General features: G+C 43.8%; 1 protein-coding gene across 1 annotated transcript in view; it reads right to left on the reverse strand.

Moving 5' to 3' along the window:
* The window catches only part of MYO10 (myosin X), a 160,796-nt gene extending 140,559 nt beyond the window's left edge, over nucleotides 1–20,237 (reverse strand). Inside the window, exon 1 of the mRNA XM_027738990.2 lies at nucleotides 19,971–20,237. Coding sequence (XP_027594791.1) covers nucleotides 19,971–19,991 — 21 coding nt within the window. The 5' untranslated portion in view covers nucleotides 19,992–20,237. The remainder of the gene's footprint in view (nucleotides 1–19,970) is intronic.
* Nucleotides 20,238–22,003: the final 1,766 nt, after the last annotated feature.

The following is a 22,003-nucleotide window of genomic DNA, read 5'->3' on the forward strand; positions in this document are numbered from 1 at the left end:
TAAGTAATGAAATGACAGCAGAGGTGTGACGTGTTTGTGTGAAGTGTCTTTGTGGAGAGCTCAGCATGTGCCAACAGGCAAGGGATCATGTTGCTAGCAAAAGCATAGCCAAAAGCAAGCTTCTCTTTCCACTCTAGGCACCTTGTCTTCAAGAGGTAGACATATTTCAATATACATCACCCAATACCTCAGATTACCCACAGACTAAGACAGAATAATTTAGGAAAAGACCTCTAAGATAACTGAGCACTAAACCATGTCCCTAAGTGCCACGTCTACATGTATTCTAAGTACCTCCAGGGATGGTGACTCAATCACCTCCCTGGCGCAACTTGAGGCTGTTTCCTCTTGTCCTGTAACTTGCTGCTTGTGAGAAGAGACCAACCCCACCTGGCTACAACCTCCTTACAGGCAGTTGTAGAAAGATACCTCTATCAGGCAACAGATAGACAACGTACACAGATCATACAACAACTTTAATTCTGACAAAAGCAAGCTTTTCTCCCATAAGGAAACTGCTTCAGAAGATTTACAGATTTACAGATCCCTGCTCTATATTTCCCAGCTTCCCCACACACACACCCTGCCACTCAAAAGGTATGCTTGGAAGCTATGAATCAACACAGTGGACAGCAGGCTTTCACAAGCAATCCTCATTGACCCTAAAGCCCAGGGAACCATGACTTTTCTCTTAGTTAGCTCTGAAAGTATGTCTACTCAGCAGCACGAACCTTTGCAGGGCAGTTCATTTTACTCAGCAATGAATTACATCAACCAACTCTTCTGTAAACATCAGCCCAGACAATTCCATAAACATCTGCTTCCCACAGTGTGGTGCAGTCCCCCGGTCTGTGAGACCTGGGAGGATGTTGCAGGCTTTCCATCACAAGGATGAAGCTTTAAATTATCTATAAAGAATGTGACTGCACAATAATTTCAAGTCAAATTAAAAGGGTGCTTAAATTAAAAAGCACTCAAAATGCAGTATTAATGATTCTTCAATTCCCAGAGAGAGGTCCTTTTTCTTAAATAATAATAATAAAAAGCAGAAGAAAAAACCCAAACAAAACTCAGAGTATATGGACTTCACAGTATGCCTGCACAAGCTCAAACTGGGAGTTTTCCATGACTGCTTCACACAGTGCACATTAAAACATATTTAATAGTACTTACAATCAGATTTTTATGGCACTAAAGAATGCAAGTCTAAAACAAATTTAAATGTCTTCCTCTGCCTAAACACAGCCATAGTATCTTTTACTACTTTTCATACTAATAATGAAGTCGCTTCTCATATTACCATGCTGTGAGTCAACAAAACAGCTATTTGTTCTGTTTGGGTGGTTTTTTATTTCCTTTTTTTTTTTCAGTAATTCTTAGGTAAAATAAAATTACCTAAACAACTTTTCCACAAACGCTGAAGCGTGGAATTGTGCAAAGAGAAGCATTTTTTGCAAATTACTGGAGAACAGAAGAGGATTCAGGAAAGCCTCCTCAGCCAGAAAGAGCACATGCTTGATTTCAGCTGATGTGAACGTGACCCACACTCAAGAATGAATGAGTGTTTCTTCAGGCCAGACCTCCTCTGGGAAAACTGCTCCAATTTGGTCACCTGGAGGGGTACTTATGCCTACTGAATTACTCTCAGAAGTATCATTTCAAAAAAAGTGATTTTTTTTTTTAGGCATGTCACTAAATATATTCAGACAGCTTTAGCCAAAATTGTATTTTTACTCTTCAAAAAATAAAAAAATCAGTCTGTTATTACTAATCTCAGACTGGTAAAACATCTGAGAAGCATCTTGCTCATTATTACTAGAAAACTCAACCTCACAAGGTAGTTCTGCTGAAGCTGGTGCCTCTGCAGCACTCCTGAACTCTAGGACAGTAGTAAACATGAAAAGCCACTTACGCTTTACTCCAAATAAATGTTGCAGTAGCAATGCATTCCTCCACTGCCAACTCCATATCAACTTTCTCCAAGTTTTTATTTGGCTGGTCAAAAACACTTGACCCTAAACAGAACCAATTTTCTTTTTAAAGAAGTCATAAATCATCATCTCAAAATAGAGCAATAACTTTCTGCTTACTGTACGTACTATCTTTAACCCCTGATGCAGCATATAAAATACTTCATTCTGCAGGGAGGAACAGAGATTTCCTCACCTGTAAGGAAATTAATTTTGAGTCCTCTGAGTTCCATACCATTTTCATGTGTGCAGTGGAAAATATTGCAAGCCACAGGGACTATGTGCCTACTCCTCCTCCAAGCAAGTCATCCAGAACTTGGCCCCTTGCTTAGCACAGGCAGTAGATCTGGTTTTATTTGCATTGGTACAAGCTCTCAGGGAGGGTAAGAGCTTTATGCACTACACCTCTCTACCCAGGAAAAAGGAAAAACATACTGGAAATGGAAAACCCTGTAGTGTTTTGCAACTGGACAACCACCACAGCAAAAGCAGAGTGAATTACTTCTTGAAGGCTGCAAGTCTTTGGCAGATGTAGCAATGCAGTTTAAATCATTCAAATCCCACAAGAGCATTATTCATATGACATCACTTTCCCCCTTGCTCAGTCTTCCTACAGGTTCCCTGTTGTTTCAAGTATCAACTTGTCTTTATTTTGAAGAAGTGACTATAATTTCATCATAATTCTAGCTGCTCACTCATGAGACAAGGACGGCTCAATTGTGGCAGCATGTTTATCACAGAACATAGATCTTCGAAGAGAGCACCAACACAACATTGTTTTGGTCACGTTTTCAGCTCCCTTTCATCTTCTGACAGACACAAGCATGTTTGTTTATGCGCAAATGTGACCACCAGAACTTTTGTGTCTATTTTCAGATATACACGTGCTTTCATGACGTTTTCTTCTCCTAGGAATTAAATCCACACCTCATATTCACATAAGCAAGATCCCATTTGTACAGGAAAACTACAGAATCTAAGCTCGTAGCTAGAAGTATGAAGAGACACATGCTCCATTTTTATTCCTCCAGATCCCATTAAGACCTTTCTCAAACATGTCCAACTTCCAGAGGTAATACACAACTTCAGCCTACTTGCAAGAAGCTTGTTTGGTTTTTTTTATGCTGTACAAGTCTTTCCCTCAGATAAAATCGTATCCATTTATTTTCTGTCTAAAAATGATTTATGGACAAGTTTACAGAAATAAAAGATGTGATTCATTCAATAATTCTTCTCTTGCGAAAGAAAGCTTCCAGCAGAAGTTTTCCCCAGCAAGTTGATTCTCGAATACTCAAGACTGAGCATAGGCTGGTGACGGATCACCCTGAGAGCACACACAACCACACCTGCTGTTCCCGAGGCAGCCGTATGAGTAACAGGGACCATGCTGTGCCACAGGTGTGGAACACTGCTTGCCCTGTAAAACAGTTACTACTTTACACAATAATGTATAATGTCATCCGCAGCTTCTTCCTGCTCATTTTGAGAAAACAGAGACATCCAGTTTTTCTTTAAGTCTATTTTCTGCATCATGTCTCCAACTTGGGACTTTTTTGAGTCTTCACTACAAAAAGTGAATCTTCACTACAAAAGCCGCTAGAGGCAAGTGTTCTGCCCTCAACACATGCCATGAGATGGCTTGGTGGCTTCATTAAAAAAAATTAAGTAGAAATAAGAAACTGATTTCTGGCTTTCCAGGAATACGTCTGCAATCAAAGCAGCTCTACAGTCAACGTACAAATCAATGTATAATGATCCTGAGACGAGTTAAAAAGTGGTGGTTAGACAAGTCATCCATTAACAAAGCCACGTCCGTGGAAAGAGCATAGAGACTCAATTGTGGCAGAAACTTCCTGCCTTTGTCCCCAGTGGGACGGACATGGATGAGGAGGCCACACCAGCATTGTGTGGTAAAGGGTAACATGGCAGCAGGTCTTGCGTGGGGCTGTGCCACCCACTGTTACCCACCTGGCAGCTATGGCGGCAATGCAGAGGGGCACTGCGGTGCGCATCTCAGTAAGTGTGAGGGCAGATTTGCAGAAGCTATGCTTGAACCAGGATCACTACTACGTAAATATAATTTGTATCAAGATCAGCAGTAATTACATCCTGGATTTTAATAATTTTTTTCCTGGTTACTGCTAAGTGGATTTTTGGGGGTTTTCTGAGTCCCAACAGGGACAGTATTCACAGAGTCCTGGACTGGTTGAAGTTGGAAGAGATCTTTAAAGGCCTTTAAAGACGTTTAACCTTCCCTGTCATGGTTAGGGATGTCTTTCCCTAGATGTTCATTAACTCTCACACAGCAGGCTAGGATTATGATGTGTAAGAGGCCAAGTGACTTGCACCCAGCTAGGTGCAATACTAGAAGGTATTTCTGAAAATACTTAAACACACTATGACTCTTCTCTAACTCAGGTGAAACTGTACCTTATATTCATCCTAGGATTACCAATCTTGCTGAATCAAGATGTTTTTACTTACTTTAAGTAGAACAACATCAGGAGCTATATCTCCATGGAAAAAAATTATACAACCTGTTACTATGCAGGTCAAGGCATCAAATTTTAGAAACCCAAGCCTCAACACTAACTCCCACTGCTTGTTTTGGGTTTCTTTATCTTTAGCCATGATCGCATAGCTTAGCTACAGATCACCAAAACCCTAAAACTCTCCTGTGCCTTTAAACCTATCCATCCACAAACCTTTGCTTCCCCAGCAACCTCCTGCTCCTGCCCAGTCAGAAGCTGCTATTGCAGCTGCTTGTTTGGAAACTGCCAACATCTGCTGATAAGAGAAGCAAAACTCACAGACTGAGAACAGTCTGCTCACCTGCATCCTCTGTGGCTCAGGAGAGACTTTTATAACAGCACCCTCAGCCTTGGAAGAGCTGCTGGGCAAAATGCACACAGAGAGCTGGAAGATACAATGAGGAGGGCACTCAGTGATAAGCTTCGGACTCAGGATAAGCCCAAGAGTATTGCATCTTTATTATTATTTTCCAAAGGAGCCTGAGAAGTGTAAAATGTCCACAAATGGACTTGGCACTAAAGGGGAAAGAGGACATGACACATGTCAGTGTTTGGTCAGCCAACACTAAGGCAGAAAAAAATCTGGGTCTAAAGATAAGCATCCTAGTTCTGCACCACTGAAGTCAAAGAGAGGTTAATTCATCATGGCTAGGCTTCATGAATGAAGATTTGGGAAGGGCTCTACCCACATTTGCTACAAGTGTGCTGGTGGCTAAAGAGGCCACTGTGCGATAAAGAAGTCTGGTTGCAAAAGGCACAGCAGAAAGACTCCTTGGATGGTATCGGCAAGACCTGGTTCTTTCTGCGTTGTCTTTTCTCTTGATGGTGATCCTGCGTGCGTTCTCAAAAGAAGCAGCAGCGTTATGGATTGTGTGTCTCCAGACCTCCCGACTGGAGGCCAGAGAAGACCAGTGATGAAGAGCAATGTGGCCAAGGCTGAGATGTTGTTTCAGAGAGTCCTTGTATCTCCTCTTCGGGGTTCCTCTCTTGCGGCAGCCAGTGGTAAGTTCACCACAGAGCACCCAAGTTCTTCACTTTGTCACTTCACTGACAAAACACAGCTAAGCATAGAAGATAGCTGCTTCTCAAACAAAGACTTTTAAACTAAAAATGTAATTTACAGGGTCAGCACCGTATGCAATAAGGACACCCAATGACCCAGACTGCTCATGGTGCCCTTCTGAAGAAGGTTAATCCCAACACCTGGAGACTAGGAAGACTAGCCTTTTGTCTGAAGTTGATCCCAAACCCAATAGAGAACCTCTGGGGTCTTCAGGACTCTGCCAGGGTCCAAAGGGGAGTCCCAGTGCATTACTACTTCAGGCTGGTTTGTTGCAAGCTCCTCACTGCCATGGCTGTTGTCCCCAAGAAAAAAATCAGTCTGCTCCTTCATGAGGTTGCAAACCAGGTTTTATTTTTCAAAACACAAGACCCACTGACCCACCAGGTACACAATAGCTCCTCCCTACACCTTTTCCATGTTGCTCCCATGATCACAGGTATGGATTAAAAACAAAATTCAGTGTTTTATCAGAACTGTAAATGTACTGACAGAATACAGATGCTGCCCTGCAGGGAACACAATTTATTAAAAGTGAAATGATTCATAAACTCATGTATTTATTTCAGACTAGGCCAAACAGTTTTTGCTGTTTTTTGCAACTACACTTAAAAACCTTCCTTTGAGCAGAAAACAGCACAAGTACAGTTATTTTTAAAGCCATCTAAAAAATCACAGGGCATGACATACCTTAATTTTTACCACATGGTAAAGATGAAAAACTGGAACAACCTCTCTCTTTTATCCATCTGAGAGCCTAAATGAGTAACTTTATTTATAGCCACTAATGGTTACCACTTCTGAACTTATTTCTTTCTCCACAACAAACCACCTTTCCAGCAGGGAATTTAAGCTTTCAGCTATTCAGACATTTCTGTTATTCTTGCTCAGTATGGCTTTTGAGCTGTCAAACAAAATTCCCAGGACACTGAAAAATAAACAAACAAACAGCAATTTTTATTTTTTTTTACTGCCTCGGTTAATTCCAACTACAAAAGTTGGAAAGAGAGAGCAGATATGCAAACCAATCACATTTTTTTGCTTTTAAATAATTTTGAAACAACTCATTGTCATATATTTCCTCCTAGGCAGACGGGAGGTACACCAGATCACTTAAATTTAGGGAATGGGAAAAAACCCCATGTGCAATACACAAGAACATTAGGTAACACCAGCCTTAGCAAGGAACAACAGGTTAATAGAAGGCACATATATCATGTTTAGATCTAGACTAGCAAACAATACAAGGTATTATTTTCCCCCACCCTTTTCCTCCTCATTGGTATACAGGGAAAGGAAGCAAGATCCAGAGCATTGCGGCTGGAGTACAATAAAATATCAGGAAGATAAATAAAGATACACACCCACAAACAAAGCAGCAGCTTATATATATACACACACACCTTTGAGCTTACTGGCACAGCCTTTTCAAGCACATACAAGTAGCATCTTAGCTTCCAGGTGGTCTAAGACCCTTCCACAAGTGAAGTGGTAAAGACCAAACTTCCCAATGGTCCCAAGCACAGACTACCTCCAGCAGCCTCAGCAATAAAGCACTTGCCATGTGACAGAGACCTCTCAAAATTTTTCCCTCTTCTAAGTTACAAAGACCTGATAAAAATCCAGCTGTTTCCTGAAGAACAAGTGGTAGTACCATAACTGGAATTCCAGAGAGAAAGAGCCACTTGCTGACTATTAGTTACTCTGGTATAGTGTCTGGAACAAAATTAGCAGAGAAAATGATCATGATTATACCAAGTAGGAACTTCAGTGTCAATAAAACTAAAAAGGGCAAATTTTACTACAGTAATTTTTGCCACCCATGAAGCAGTACTAACAAATGCCAGAGTCCTATTTTTTATGACATACGCTACCGCAGCTTTCTCAAGAATAACCCCAGACTTCTCCAATAAATCCATATGAAACTATCCAGAACCACATCACTGTTCAATACCACTAAAAAAAAAGATACTTAAAAAGACCACTATAAAATCCAAGACTTTCCAAAGTGTGGGCATTTATAAAGGGAGTAACTGTTGACTATCTCAAAGGCAGAGAGGCCCTGTAGAGAGACCTAGACATATTAGAGGGCTGGGCAATCACCAACCATATAAGTTTAACGAGGGCAAGTGCCGGATTCTGTACCTGGGATGGGGCAGCCCCGGATGTTCGTACAGACCGGGGAACGAGATGCTGGAGAGCAGCAAGGCGGAAAAGGACCTCGGGGTCTGGTTTGATGGCAAATAGAATGAGTCAGCAGTGCCCTGGCAGCCAGGAGGGCCAACCATGTCCTGGGGGGCATCAGGCAAAGCATCACCAGCCGGTCGAGGGAGGGGATTGTCCCCCTCTGCTCTGCACTGGTGTGGCCTCACCTTGAATATTGTGTGCAGTTTGGGGCACCACAATATAAAAAAGGTATAAAGCTATTAGAGGTCATCCAAAGGATGGCAATGAAGATGGTGAAGACTCCAGAGTGGGAGCCATACAAGAAGTGGCTGAGGTCACTTGGCTTGTTCAGCCTGGAGAAGAGGAAACTGAGGGGAGACCTTATAGCAGTCTACAACTTCCTCACAAGGAGAAGCAAAGGGGCAGACACTGATCTCTCTGATGACTAGTGCAGGTACATGGTGTGATTCTTTGGGTGGTCCTGCGCAGGGCCAGGATTTTGATGATTCATGTGGGTCCCTTCCAACTTAGGATATTCTATGATTCTATAATATCAGACACCTAACCAGCAAATACACACTCAAAACCTACAGGTAGAAAACCTCCAGCTGGCCAGACAACATCAATTTAAGATTATTCTTCAACTTTGACAGGAATTGCAAAGCCAAAACAAGCTTAATTCATGCATTTTAAAGCAGTACCTTTCAGTCACTGCTGTCCCATCCAACAAGAAGACCCCTTTGAGAAGCTATCCTGCTAAAGCATGTGCTCCTGCTCAGAGTCTCCCCTCCTCTGCCTCCCCAGGAGTGCCTGGGGCCATCCCTGCAAGAGCATGACCTGTGACCTGTTGCTGCAGTTGTCTGGACCTTTGCTGCCTTAAGCCCTTTTTGTCCCTTCAATTTAGCCACTGATTCATATGCACCCACTCTTCTTGCCTAACGAGGGACAACTCTCACCTACATGCAGAGCAGGAGACACGACCCTGTGCTCCTGGACAGCCACAGTTCATGCTGCCTACCAAAACCTCTGATGCTTTACAGCAGAAAAAAAAAAAAAATCCCAGGAAAACGGCAAAGCTTTTGTGGCCTCTCTGACTGTATAAAGCAATTGTGCACTTTTTAATCATATAATTCCAAGCAATATAAAGGAGTGTTTCTGTAAGTGGCACACAAGTTCAAGAAATCAAAATTCAGAACTACAGTTTGTATTTGCCTGACTTGAGAAGCACCTGGAACATAGTAACTGTTGAATCATTATCTGAAGGAAAAGGATCCCACGACTCAATGTTTTCCCTCTGCACCCTAAGAACGGCTAAGAACAAGACAACAACAAAGGACCACTGGATGCTCACAAGAAAATACACAGAATAGGGTACCACTTTCTGTCCTCCAACAGCTACTGATGACATCTCCACCTTAACTGCATGGTACAAAGGCATCCTACTGACAAAGGTGTAACTACACAGTAAAAGTTTAATACAACTATTTCATCACACTGCAATTCAGTTTTTTCATGGGCTTCTGTTTAAGAAAAACCCAGGGAGTTTACTACTGCACCAGAGCCCTAGTCATTTAAGGTACTGGATTACCAAAGCAAAACGACAGTAGAAATGGTGTGATAGAAATAGAAACTAGGAACAGAGATTCTCAAAACTAACACAAATAGAGAATCAGTCTTTTGCTTTAAGTGCTGTGCAACTTTATGCCAAAATCCCATCTATCAATTGTTAAAACTTCTCAGATTTGGCATGCAAAATATTAGAAATATTATTTCAGGGCAGAAAAAAAAGGGCTGCTGCACAAATTACATTTTCTAGCACAAAGTTGCTGCGTATGTTTATTCCTTGAAATAGCTTATCAAGTATCACATAGCAGAATCCAACTGGAGTTTCAAGAACAAAGAGCTCACTTCATCGGATACTCCTCCTGGTACACGGTCTGAAGAGCAGCAGGAAATGCCACCCTTCAAAACCCTGCTGTAAACGCTGCTCTTATTTTCTTCCAGGGAATATACTAAGTGATTGGGCACACCAAACAAACCTAATCAGCGTACCCATCACTAGAAAGCTGTAATGAGGAGATAAACCCTAATCACAAAACCACAGTCTATATTTAATAAGGGGAAGAGATCCAAGATGACCAACAAAGCAAGAAGTCTGACCTACAGAATGAGCATCTACTCCTCGTCCTGACGTGAACTCCAGTGTCCTGCCAACTTGGCTCCTTTCTGAAGCACATAAAAACATTCCCTAACCAAGATGCATAGTTGGGTTTTGACCCACTAAAATGGTCAAATAGAAATGATCTCCGCTGGTTCTGTAAACCAGACGGGTACATTAAACAAAAGGAATTGACTTTTCATCAAGGTAAACAACTTCATAAGAAAAACAATCCCATTCTCTTAACAAATATATTTAACTTCATCTGAGAAAACATTTTAATGTCACACTAAACAACAGTAACTAAAATAGGACCAAATAACCTATTTCCGATAATGCTATAAACATCAATGCTTTTTCAAAACAAGGAATAAACTTCTCTTATCTCCTGTCCCCAAAACCAGGGGAGTTTGGCTGAATGCAAAAGAGAAGGCATGATAATCTTTCCAGATAAATCCTGCCCTTCTGTCAGCAAGACCAGGAAGGACAACAGACATGTGCAGCACACAACACAAAAACCACATAAGGCTTTGCCAGTAGCACCACTTTCACAGTTCTAAATGCTCTCCAGAACTACTTTTCTCCAGATGCTGGAAAGTTCATCAAAAGTTTTCTAAAGCCTTTTGAAAGTTTGTAAGAGAAAGCGAAACAAAAGATTTGGGGTGAAGTTACTGGGAGCTGGGACTCAGCAACAATTTGAGCCTCAGGTCTCCACCCGAGGTTATGCTACAGGCACCACAATCAATCCTGACTCTGAAACCATGATAGCAGGCTTGGGCATCAGGGTGCCACTCTACCAGCATTGCCATGTCAAGAAGTTAAGAACAGAGAACACAATCCAAAAGACTCCCAGTACTTTTAATGGCACCCCCAGTATAGAGGCAGATGTGCCATGATAAAACGCCCTTAGGTAAACTTGTTCAAGGTGCAAACATAATTTTGCCCCCAGGGGAAAAAGCAACAACCAAACACTTTCCTGTGCTAGTATGTCCTTACAGCAACTCCCTCAAGGGCATTCTCCAAAACAAAACAGACTTGTATTAGCACACTCTTGTATCACTGACATATAATAAAGGATATGAATAATTTCCCAAGAATATATAGGAAAAGGCAACACTAACACATCAAAGGGCACTTAGTCTTTTATTTCCTGAGTCCTCCAGCACAGCCCTTCTCCCTCTGTATGCCGTCAACCAGGATCAGGTGTGGAGGCACAGCTTGGCCCCTGAAGTCTGTTGCTGAGCTCCCCTGTCTTCCTTCCTCTTTCCTTCATTTGGAACAAACCAGAACCAAAACAAAAAAAAAAATCATAGAAACATTTAATCCACCTAAGAGATGGATTAAAAAGAATATTGATTACTTGAACATTCACCTTAGCTTCATATTCAGTCAAAAGCCTCTAGTGAAGCTTGCCACAAGATGAAAATGACATACTTTCAAAGAAAGGAAAGTCTGATACCATAAACCAGGCAAAATGGCTCACTGAAGCAATTTATGTATTTGCTATAATGTATTAACATACAAATACAGGAACCCTATTCAATTCTGAAGTCTGGCAGGCCACTGGACAGTACAGGAGTACAGTCTACCCTCCAGAATGTTTTCCTTCAGCATGCCATTAATCCTAGAAGTAGTAAAAAGTATTACACCAACTCCCACATTTAGGCTCTGCTCCAATATGCTCATATTTACCCACTGGGGACAACGTCGTTGAGACATATAAGAAATCCAGCCTAAAGTGTACTGCATTTGAATTTTCAGTGCAAGTTTAGAAAACCATCCAAGTGATCAGAACCTTTCATTTTTGAAGACTTCCTTCTATACACAGGGTTAACTGCAAACATTTTCTCAAAGCCTTAAAAGGGCTGAAGTGTTCCTTGGGGTTTTTTTTCCAGCCATTGACTGTGGCTACTCCTTGGTGAAAAATACCTAAGAATAATTTCACACTACGAAAAACTACAAGATCTCATACAGAAATTGTGTTTTAAACCCCTCCACAGAGGAGTTTACAGAAAATGGAAATAACTTTGTCCAGTAAAACCAAACACAACCCAGTGTGTTCGGCCATGCTTCCAATGTGAACCAAAATTGCGTCAGTCCCTAATAACCTATTCAACAAGGAAAAACGTATTATCAGGTTACTCCAACATCACTCATGTTTGGGATTTTGATGAAAAAAAATAAGGCAACACAAACCTCTAAACTTTCTACCAAATAAGAAGGCTTTCACAGGCTAGACCGAGTCACTTGGCCACAAAGGAAAACAGTACCTAAATAGAGAGCGAGTATTTATGAGTAAAACATGCACAGGTATGACATGTTTACAGCTGAAACAGCTCAGCAGCCTTCCCCAATCAGTCACTGGTTTGCAGTGGAAAAGTGTCTGGCCAGTCATGGTGTTCATGGAACAACATCCCACAGAAAAGCTGACAGACACCCCTTCGCTGGCTGTCCCAGCTGAGGATATGGGGAACAAGCATAAATGATATTTGGACCTAGCTGAGATGACAATACTGATCACTGACTTGGCAGAAATTAGTCTAGGAGTGGACAGTATATTCTCCCCCAACATCCTCCTACTTCTCACAGAAACCTTTAGAAATACAAGGAAATCTTTACTCGTTATCGTCTCCTAATGAACCTTTCCCAGTATATTTTTCCCATTTAATGCTCATACTTTCCATGCAACAAAGTTGTAGTTTCTTCTTCGGCAGGAATATAGTTTATTTCACAAGGCAGAGCTGGAGCATATTCAATATCATTTCCCATTCTGAAATCCTACTTTGAAAAGTTCTGTCTTTAAAAGAATGGAGCGTTTGAGCTACTTAGCAGACTTCTTAAGAAAAGGATAATCCACTTAACCTTTCTGAATCAGGGTGTTGTCCAAAACAAAGTTGCATCACAGTAAATATGGGCAATGGATAACGCTAAGATTTCAGATATAGGATATCTTAGAAAATTCTAAATAATTTAAAAAAAAAAAGCCATCATGCAAAATATGAACCAATAATACCTAAAACACAGTAATTTGCCCTTAGCTGTCATCCTAACACCAAACGATCCTCCTTTATGTCTCAGTAATGCTTTAAAATGTGTCATAATGATAAATATCAGTAAAGTCAAGAGAAATGAGAACACCTAAGCCATGAGCCTCTAACACATGCCTGAAGTCATAATCAATCTGGCAAGTTTTGAGGTCGCATCCCAAAACTTGTAAAGTTGCCACAATTAGTGACTTAAGGCTGGTAATTCTTTTTTTTGCCCCCTCAGCTGAAGCCTTAATTTAAAGTGACTTTTTACCTTCTGCTCTTCTACTGGTGCTCCAACCAAAACTATGTTCCTGGCTCTAACCACAGTTTGGGATGGTGATTCACTAAGGAAAAATACTGGCCCCACAGCCAAAAAGGTTGGTGAGATAAAACTACCCAGAGGACACGCTTCCCTCCAGAACTGTGCTGGGCATACAGTCAAAACACTGGACATTCAAGGGGTGGAGCTGCTGCTTCTGCCCCTTGCTTGGAGGCTGCTGCACCTTCCACCAGGTCTGCACCCACCCAAGAGACACAAAAAGATTTGTGACACAAAAAATTTCTTGCTAGAAATTTTTTTGAAGTTACATCAATATTCACTATCCATATTGAAATTAAAAATAAAAATAAAAAGGAGGCACATTATTCACTTGCTAGGGGTCAGGTCTGGATTTTTCTGTGCAAAGACAGTGACACTGTATACAAATATTCACACATATGCACCCGCATACAGAGCCAGGGACCTACCAGTTTTCCTCCAGCTGTCTTCTAAAGCCAAAAAACAGATTAATGAGACTATATTGGTCTTACCAGACCAAAACTCAAGATCACCACCAAAGAAGCCCAACATGGTACAACCATGCATAATTATTGATAAGGGACCCCAAACTTTTCATTCTATCTTTTGAGGCGCACTGGGGCAACAAAAGCACTGAAAGGTTGAAGGGTTTCTCAGGTTACTCTTTGGACCAGCACGCTAAACTCTCCATGTGACACAGGAATCTCAAGCTACCCTTCCTTTTTGCTTCCCTCTCTCCCACAATATGGTCCCCTCCTGCCATCACAGAATCATGGATAAAAATGTGGAGAATTTCTGGTAAAAGCCCATGTCACTCGGCTTCAGAATTAGTTGGGACTGGCCATGCTTTCAAACACAATTCCCTTTTACCAGGCAGCAGGCTGTGCAACAGCTCTGAAACCAAAAAGGAGCTGAAGAGGTTCACAGCCTTCAGTATCACCCAGAAACAGTGCTCACCAAATAAAAACACACAAAGAAGAAAATCTTGTTAGAGCAAAATAGCTTACACACAAAGTGCTAACACAAACATACAGTTAGGGAAAAGACCAAAAAAGAAGTAACATTTCAGTGAGGTGTCACTAGAAAGTAAAAAAACCAAAGACTCAGAAACAGCCAAGTTTTCTGTAACGGTGGGTTTCACGGTTATCCCTTGGTTGAAGTCTGGCTGAACATATAAAAAAAACCATGAGCAGACCCTGCACAACGTAGAGCCTCTATTGCCAACTTCAGTACTTATGTATTTTGCAGCTTTAAGAGAATTCTTGTGTCATTTTGCAATATGTGTCATGCCAGCAGGGTTGCTAGGCTCCAGCCCAGTGACAACAACTATGCTTCAGTTGCACAGATTTGTCTTATGAAAGGCACATGTGAAGTACGTGTAGTGGGCAGTGACAATGATGTGTTACTGATGAGCTGAATGTGTTTTCCAACTTGGAGAAATAAACCTGCAAAAACTTTCTTTTTTTTCTGGTTTAGCAAGGTACTCCTGAGTTCTCTTGAAACATTTTCTATTCAAAATGTAATGCACTCTAATTAAACTAAAAATAACTGTCGACGAAACAACCATCAGTTTTTAAAAAACCTAAATCTGAGAAGAAGTCACAGCTCAGAAACTTTGCAGAACACAGCCAACATCAACAGCCAAGAGAGTCACTCTTTCTGCTTGGCATGTATTTGGCACTCAGAAGCTCTCCAGAAGCAGAACCTTTTATGCCATTGCTCATGGGATGATGGTTTTGCCCCACCAGTTGAAAGGCAACTTTGCTGGTGTAAGCTACACAGCTTATACTAATACCAAAAGCTGGAACATCAGACCTGTGCTTGTGCTATCATTAAAACACTTCTAGATGAAAACTGGGGAGACGTCCAAGGTTGTCCTAAACAGGTACACTATTCTGCGCAGCACAGCCAGAACCCATGTATATCAATACAGGTATTTATTGGCATCACCAGATTTTCTCTTTAAGAGAATAACCTTGCAAGTGCCAAGGTGTATTGGGTTTGCATGGTCAGTTTCTGGTAGTGGGGGGGCTACCAGGGTGGCTTCTGTGAGAAGCTGCTAGAAGCTTCCTCCATGTCCAGCAGAGCCAATGCCAGCCACTGGCCAAGGCTGGGCCCATCAGAAATGGTGGTAACACCTCTGTGATAACATATTTAAGAAGAAAAAAATAAAAAGTTATTAGGCAGATGTAACTGCAGCCAGAGAAAAGCGGAGTGAGAATATGGAAGACACCCACGCCGGAGCAGGTGGATGGCTGAGCGGAGGCTGTGAACCCGTGGGAGGCCCATGCTGGAGTGGAGGAAGGACTCCTCTCCCTCAGCAGAAGCAGAACAATCTGTGATGAACTGACCATAACCCCCACTCCCCGTTTCCCTGCACTGATGGAGGATAGGAGGTAGAGCTTGGGAAGGAGGGAAGGTGTTTTTAAGATTTATTTTCCTTCTCATTACCCTGCTCTGATTTTGTTGGTAATAAATTCAATTAATATCCCCAATTCAAGTCTGTTTTGCTTGTGACGGTATTTGGCGAGTGATCTCTCCCAGCCCTTATCTCAACCCATGAATGCTTTGCTGTATTTTCTCTCCCTCTTCCAGCTGCAGAGAATGAGTGGCTTCGGTGAGTGCCTGACATCCAGATAGGTCAAACCCCGACATAAAGCCACTTGGTTGCAGGAGACGGTGAAGCCCTCAAAGGACTCAGTGCTGTGAGGCTGTGTTCTTCCAGATGTTGCAAGGGAGCACCAAGGAAAAGTTTTCTGCAAGCTGCATAACTGAAATAAGGGCTTCCAGGTTCAAGCAGATATCTCCTCTGACAGCTCCCTGAAGCTAAGTTCAAACTTCTGACCCATATCCTTTCAACAGAGTGAAGTTTAACACCTGCTTCTTCAGGACACATACTGGGAGCCCTTTCCTTAAAAGAGGGTACACAAGCAAACGTGCAACTGTGGAAAGCAGAAATGAAGGAAACCCTCCTGAACTCGAGGTACCAATGGCATTCCTAAAAATAAGAGCATGCCAGACACATAATATCTGCTGTGCCTAAAAGGAGGCTACCCTGCACTTTCAAATAAACACCTGTGCAGCACTGGAGGAACATTAGCTTCTATGATGGTGATGCCTTTATAATTATCTCCTTCAACATCAGCAACCCAGACATGCTAGACAGAAGGCAGGAGACAGTTTTTCTCCTCCAGTTGTGGAAATTATGGGGCAGGGGAAATCCTTTGTCTTTTAAGTTTGGCAGCAGCTAAGCCCAAACAATCCCTGCAGCCACCGCTACGCACACTGTGCTGCAAACTCCCCAGGAGCTGAGCACGAGCTCAGAGGGCAGGTTTGGACAAGATGACCTACAGAAATTCCTCCCAACCTCAAGCCCTTTCTGACCTCAGCTGGGCCAGCAAATGCCAGAGTCCTCCTGTGACATGGAAAGCAACCACGGTTCAGTCCAACACACCATATGTATTGGGTAAAGTGACTCACCACATAAGAGGAGGAAGATAAAATTGACTTATGCATCCACTTCCCCTGCTTCCCTGATAAGCACTGCTTGGGAACTTCAGATGCTGAAAAGGTAGTATGAGCTTCCTTCTCCTACCTTTTTTGTACAAAATTTCCTTGTCTTCCTTGTCATCTGGAAATTACTCTCCTCCTTCCCTGATGGATACATCCCCTTTTAGCAGGGATGTATTCTCACTGGGAAAGTCTGACCTCAACTACCAGAGGAAACTGCTTCCCTGTGAGCACCCTAGCTGTTGGTAAAACATATGGGAACAATTTTTTCAGGCTGTTTTGAACAGCATAGCCAAATGGCTCTATTGCACATATCTATACTTGTATTTCTGTATATGGATCTCCAGGATTTCTACAGGTTTTAATACTTAAGATACGCAAATATGACAGTGTATATATACTGAAAAAGTTAAAATTCTACCACCAACTTTTCTTCAAAGACTGTAATGTAGTAGAGACCAATCAACAGCCTTTTTTAAAAGCCTCAGAAAACACTTTTCCTTTGTATTCAGAATGCAATTTTGTTATCACTTTAGTATCTTTCAGCATTTTGGGGAGTAAGTTCCAGGGCAAACTCTTCCGGCTTAATTCTTTACTTAGAGCCATGGTTTTTTTATAATTGGCTGAGTTAGAAAATTGGGACAGGGATGGAAATCAAGGCTCCCTGGAGAAAAGTATGACAACTTGTTGTCCTGTAAGAATAAAAGCTAAGAGTACTAAGAAATAGTAAAGAAAGGAAACTGGGCAGCAAGACGGAGAAATCAAAAAGCTGTTAAGTCACAGATGACGGCAGTACCAGGTCATTGGCGGGAGCTTGGTGTTATCCCACACCTCACTTACGGTAGCAAGTTCCAACCTCCCCTGCGACACACATTCCTGCACTCCAGAGGTGTTTTACTCAGTTGCCTCATTTTGTTCCAGTGAGCATCACGCTATACTGAAAGCAGGTTACAATTAGCATCTATAATAATGCAGGGTTTTTTTTCCTATAAGACCTTTAAGTTGTTCAATATTTTTCTGCAACAGACAGATTAAAAGACACTCCTGCCTCCAGAGCTGTGAACAGAGGCTTCTTGCTCACACTGAGGACCCCTGTGAAGTGCCAGTATATACCCTCCTCACTACCAGCTTTTCTCCCAAAATATAATTATATCAGCAGACTTACATTGCTGATAAACCACAGCAGAGCAGACTGGGCTTTTTACCTGTGCCTTTTATCCAGCTTCCTCTTTCTTCCACACACTAGAACTTATTTTAACAAGAACAGTAGTTCCCTCAGATAAGTCAGCAAATGTTTTTGTAAAGAGCAGCTGCAGGATGTCTGCCTCACACAAATTAAATTACCTAGTGGCTCAATCCAGTGCCTTCAACAGACATTTCTTCTGTAGTAGCTGGGTCAAGCCCAGTGCATTTCTGCTATTGTGCCTCACGTTCCCCATATGCCATTTACATATGCTCTGCTCTGGTGTGAGGAAAGGAAAATGTTTATACTTATGGGTGGGACTTTGGATGCAGATTAAAGTCAAGGTGCTATATTTACTGATCTTTTAAAGTAATACCAACATGTTGAAAGGGAGTCAAAGTTCTTAAAAAAGATCAAAGTCCACATGCAGCAACCACAAATTAACATAAATACATGCTGAAATGGTAAAACAGACTGGCAAAATTTACCTGCATTCTCCCTGGAGCAAGTAATTTTGGCTAATAGGGGAGTCAAAACCATGAAAACTCTTCTTCACCTTTATGTAGGGCATGCTACAGTACTTTGTGTTGGAGCAAATGACTCTTCAGACTAATTTTGCAAGGCTAGGCTAATATTACCATATTGCTCATGGCTTGCAAGGTTTTGAAAGGTGAGGACTACATCCTCTACAGGGAAGAAAAAAAAAAAGTAATATTACTACTTAACTCAGACTTTTTCAAAGCTAATCCTGTATTTCTTCCTTCTTATTGCCCTTGACAGAACTTTTGTTGTTTGACAAATGAAAAGCCAACAAGTAGTAAAGTGTATGACCTTCTTTTATTTGACTAATTATTATTTCAGTAAACAGATCACCTATTTTTCTTGTGGAAGCATCAACAGCAGCCCTGAGAACACGAGGGACGTTATTTCATGAGGGCAAAGGACAGTTTTGCAGCTTAATCGCAGCTCTGTAAAACAGATGCCTGGCCTATATTTACAGCCCTGACAGTGCAACTGCTTCAGCAAGAGGTGCAATTAAAGCAAGCGTGCAGGCAGTCACCAGAAGTCACAAGCCAGACGCGGGCTCTGCCAGCAACCTACAGGCACAACACAGACACACAGAAGCCATTGATCCCGGACACCTTATGTTCATAAGGCTGTGTCGACATCAGGCGGGCTGAACTGATCCGGTAAAATATTGTTGTATAAAATTCAGCTAACTTCGACCAGAAGAGGACCCAAGTTCAGACTTTTAGCAAATACCACGTTTAGCAAATAGTTAGTAGCAAGGAGCCTTTGATTTGGTTTCCTCACCCGACACGCTGAAGTCGCCAAGATCCACAAGACCACCGTAAAGCTCAAAAAACTTTCAAGACTTCTGCCTCCTTACTTTGCATTTTGTATCAGAAGATTTCGTCTATACTTACTAACACACACTTAAATAAAGAGACCCTAAGCAAAGAGTGCCCAACGGCAGCCCTGCTTCCGAAACCTCCCCCGTTTGAAGCCTCTCATGCCCGTGCGAGGCGGACAAAGCGCGCTCCCCGGGTTTCACGCAGGGAACCCCCGAGGAGGAACCCCCGCTGCCACCCAGGCGCAGTTTCAGAGGCTGCCACGCCGCCGGCAGCAGGGAGCGGGGCAGGGACCGCACGGGCGCCCGCGACTCCCCGCTTCGCGCGGGGCGGGAGGTGCCGCCGGTGGACGAAGTGCTGCGGGGGCAGAGCCGCGGCACCGGCGTCTCCATCCACTGCCGCTCTAATAAGTCCCAATTAGCGCCGAGCGCCTGCCCGGCTGCGGGCACTCAGTGGCCGCGGCAGCACCGCTCCAGCTCGGAGGCCGCGAGTTCCGCCTCGGAGAGGCCGGGAATTGGAGGGGCGAAGCTCCCTCCCTGCCTCCCGCTCCCCGAGGGGCTGCTCCTGCAAATACCTGCAAACTGAAGCCCTCGAAGGAACGCACGCGCGACATTTTTCGTGAGCCCCCTGCAGCTTTGCTGCCGGTATCCTGCACCACAAAAGTGACCCCACTTTGGAGAAGAAGGAGGGAAATCCCAACGGCCCGCGCTCACCTCCGCCAAGAAGTTGTCCATGGTGGCCCCTCGGCCCGCCCGCGGGTCGCAGCACCGGGCTCCAGCCGCGCACCATGTGCCGCTGCCGCCCGGCCCGTCCCGGCTCGGCCCCACCGAGCCGCCTCAGCCGCCGCGCCGCTCCATCGCGCCCCAGCGCCGGCACCAGCCCGCAGCCTTTGTCCGCCCGCCCCCTCAGCGCCGCTCGGCCGGGCGGTCCCGGCAGCGCATAGCCACCGGGGGAGGGGGTGACGAGGAGGAGGAGGAGAAGGAGGAGGAGGACAAGGAAGGCTCCCGCCGCCGCCGCACGCTCCTGCCCGGGGCCGCCCCGTCCCGTCCAGGCGGGGCAGGAGCAGAGGCGGAGCCGGGGCCGCGCCGCTCCCTGCGCCACGCTCAGCCGCGCCCCCGCCCCGCCCCGCCCCAGCCGGAGCGAGGGCAGCGCCCCCCGTCCCGTCCCGTCCCGTCCTGTCCCGCCGCTGCCGCCGGTGCTACTCCCGCGGCGGCCCCGGGAACGTGTGTCCGGCTGCTCGTGGCACGGGAACCCGCGTCCGAATGCGGAGTGAAAGGAGTGCGGGCGGTGGAAGGGGAGCGGGGACTCGCCTCGGTGTGGGGGAGGCTCCGCTCCCGTGCTCGGCAGCACACGGCCGTGCAAAGAAAGCTCCGCCAGCCGGCGGGAGGTACTGCCCGAGGCAGGTGTTGCTAAAGAACACGTACCTGCAGAGTTCCGCTGCGGACAGGCAGCCCTTGGGGAAGTGTGTGGCAAACTTGTGTACGGTCTCTCCTCAGCCGTACAAGTGTTCCTTTGCTAAACCTATCCTGAAACAGTCACTCACTGAGACATCAGTGCAGATGAAAATAGCCCTGCTCTATATAGTTTTCTAGCCCTTTACTTTATACGTGCAAGGCAGGTATAAAGTGTTGAGGTTTTGGAGATATTTCTTTTTGCACTGACCCTACGGTAAGTAACAGCACAAAGGAACGCAGCAAAGGAGAATCAAATCTTGCAGATACCAGCCTATTTCTTTCACATTGCAGAAAGAAATGTATTAAAAATAAGTCACAGCCATAAAGAAAGGGAATGCAGTATTCTATCTTTCGGTTGCAGGCAGAATTCCTACCACTGCTCTGGGAGCTTGAACATATGAGCAATGATACAAAAGGCAAGCCCTTGGTAGCAGAAGTAATCATGAGTGCAACTCATTTTTTAAAGTGTCATGGCTAATGCATAGAGCACAAGCACCGCTAAAAGCAGCAAGCTTAAGAATACAGACACTACACAAGGAAAAACTTTCTTCTTTCACCTTTGTGTCAAAAAAAATTATCTGAATAAGGAGGAGAGCATGTAAAAGAGGTTTGGCTTTGAGATACACCATGTAAATATGGGGTTGTGTTAGTCTTGGATGTTCACATGGTGACATCTAGACAAACTGCTGTGCCATCAAGGTTAGCACTGGGATAAACCAGCACAAGAGGGACTTTCTGCCAAACGGGTACCTGTTATAGCCTCAGACATGGCCATCTGCTATAGACCAGCAGCTCTCCCCAGTTCACCTTCCTGTGGCCAGCCACAGTGGCTCCTGGTAGAAAAAGCAGAAACACTTTCCAGCTTACTTGTAGCCCAGCAGAGTCCCTCAGGCAGCACCCCTGTTGCAGCTTGCCAAGCTCAGCTGGGAGAGATCCCCTTGGAGACCCTACAACGTCCTGAGGGCTGCCAGGGTGATCACTTCTCTTGTCAGCCCTCCTAATGTCTACTCTCAGGTAAACAGGTTGTACCTTCTTACAGTTGCTCTGAAACTCAAGATTTGCAGAGAATTTCACCTGAATTCTCCTGTCTACATCTACACAGTACCAACTCACATGGGAGTTAGCCTAAATTGTTATTCTGCTGTAGATTATATGGTATAAATTCCAATGTAGAAGCTCTGTAACTCTATTCCAAACTGCTGCACTTCCAAAGTTACTCCAGGGGAACAGGGTTTTTTTCCACAGTCACTGTGCCATAAAACTTCCCTTTTCAGACAAGCCCTAATTTGGGG

This window comes from Pipra filicauda, unplaced genomic scaffold (genome assembly GCF_003945595.2).
Source record: "Pipra filicauda isolate LSUMZ 115617 unplaced genomic scaffold, ASM394559v2 scaffold297_size1274073_pilon, whole genome shotgun sequence".
Classification (NCBI taxonomy): Eukaryota; Metazoa; Chordata; class Aves; order Passeriformes; family Pipridae; genus Pipra; species Pipra filicauda.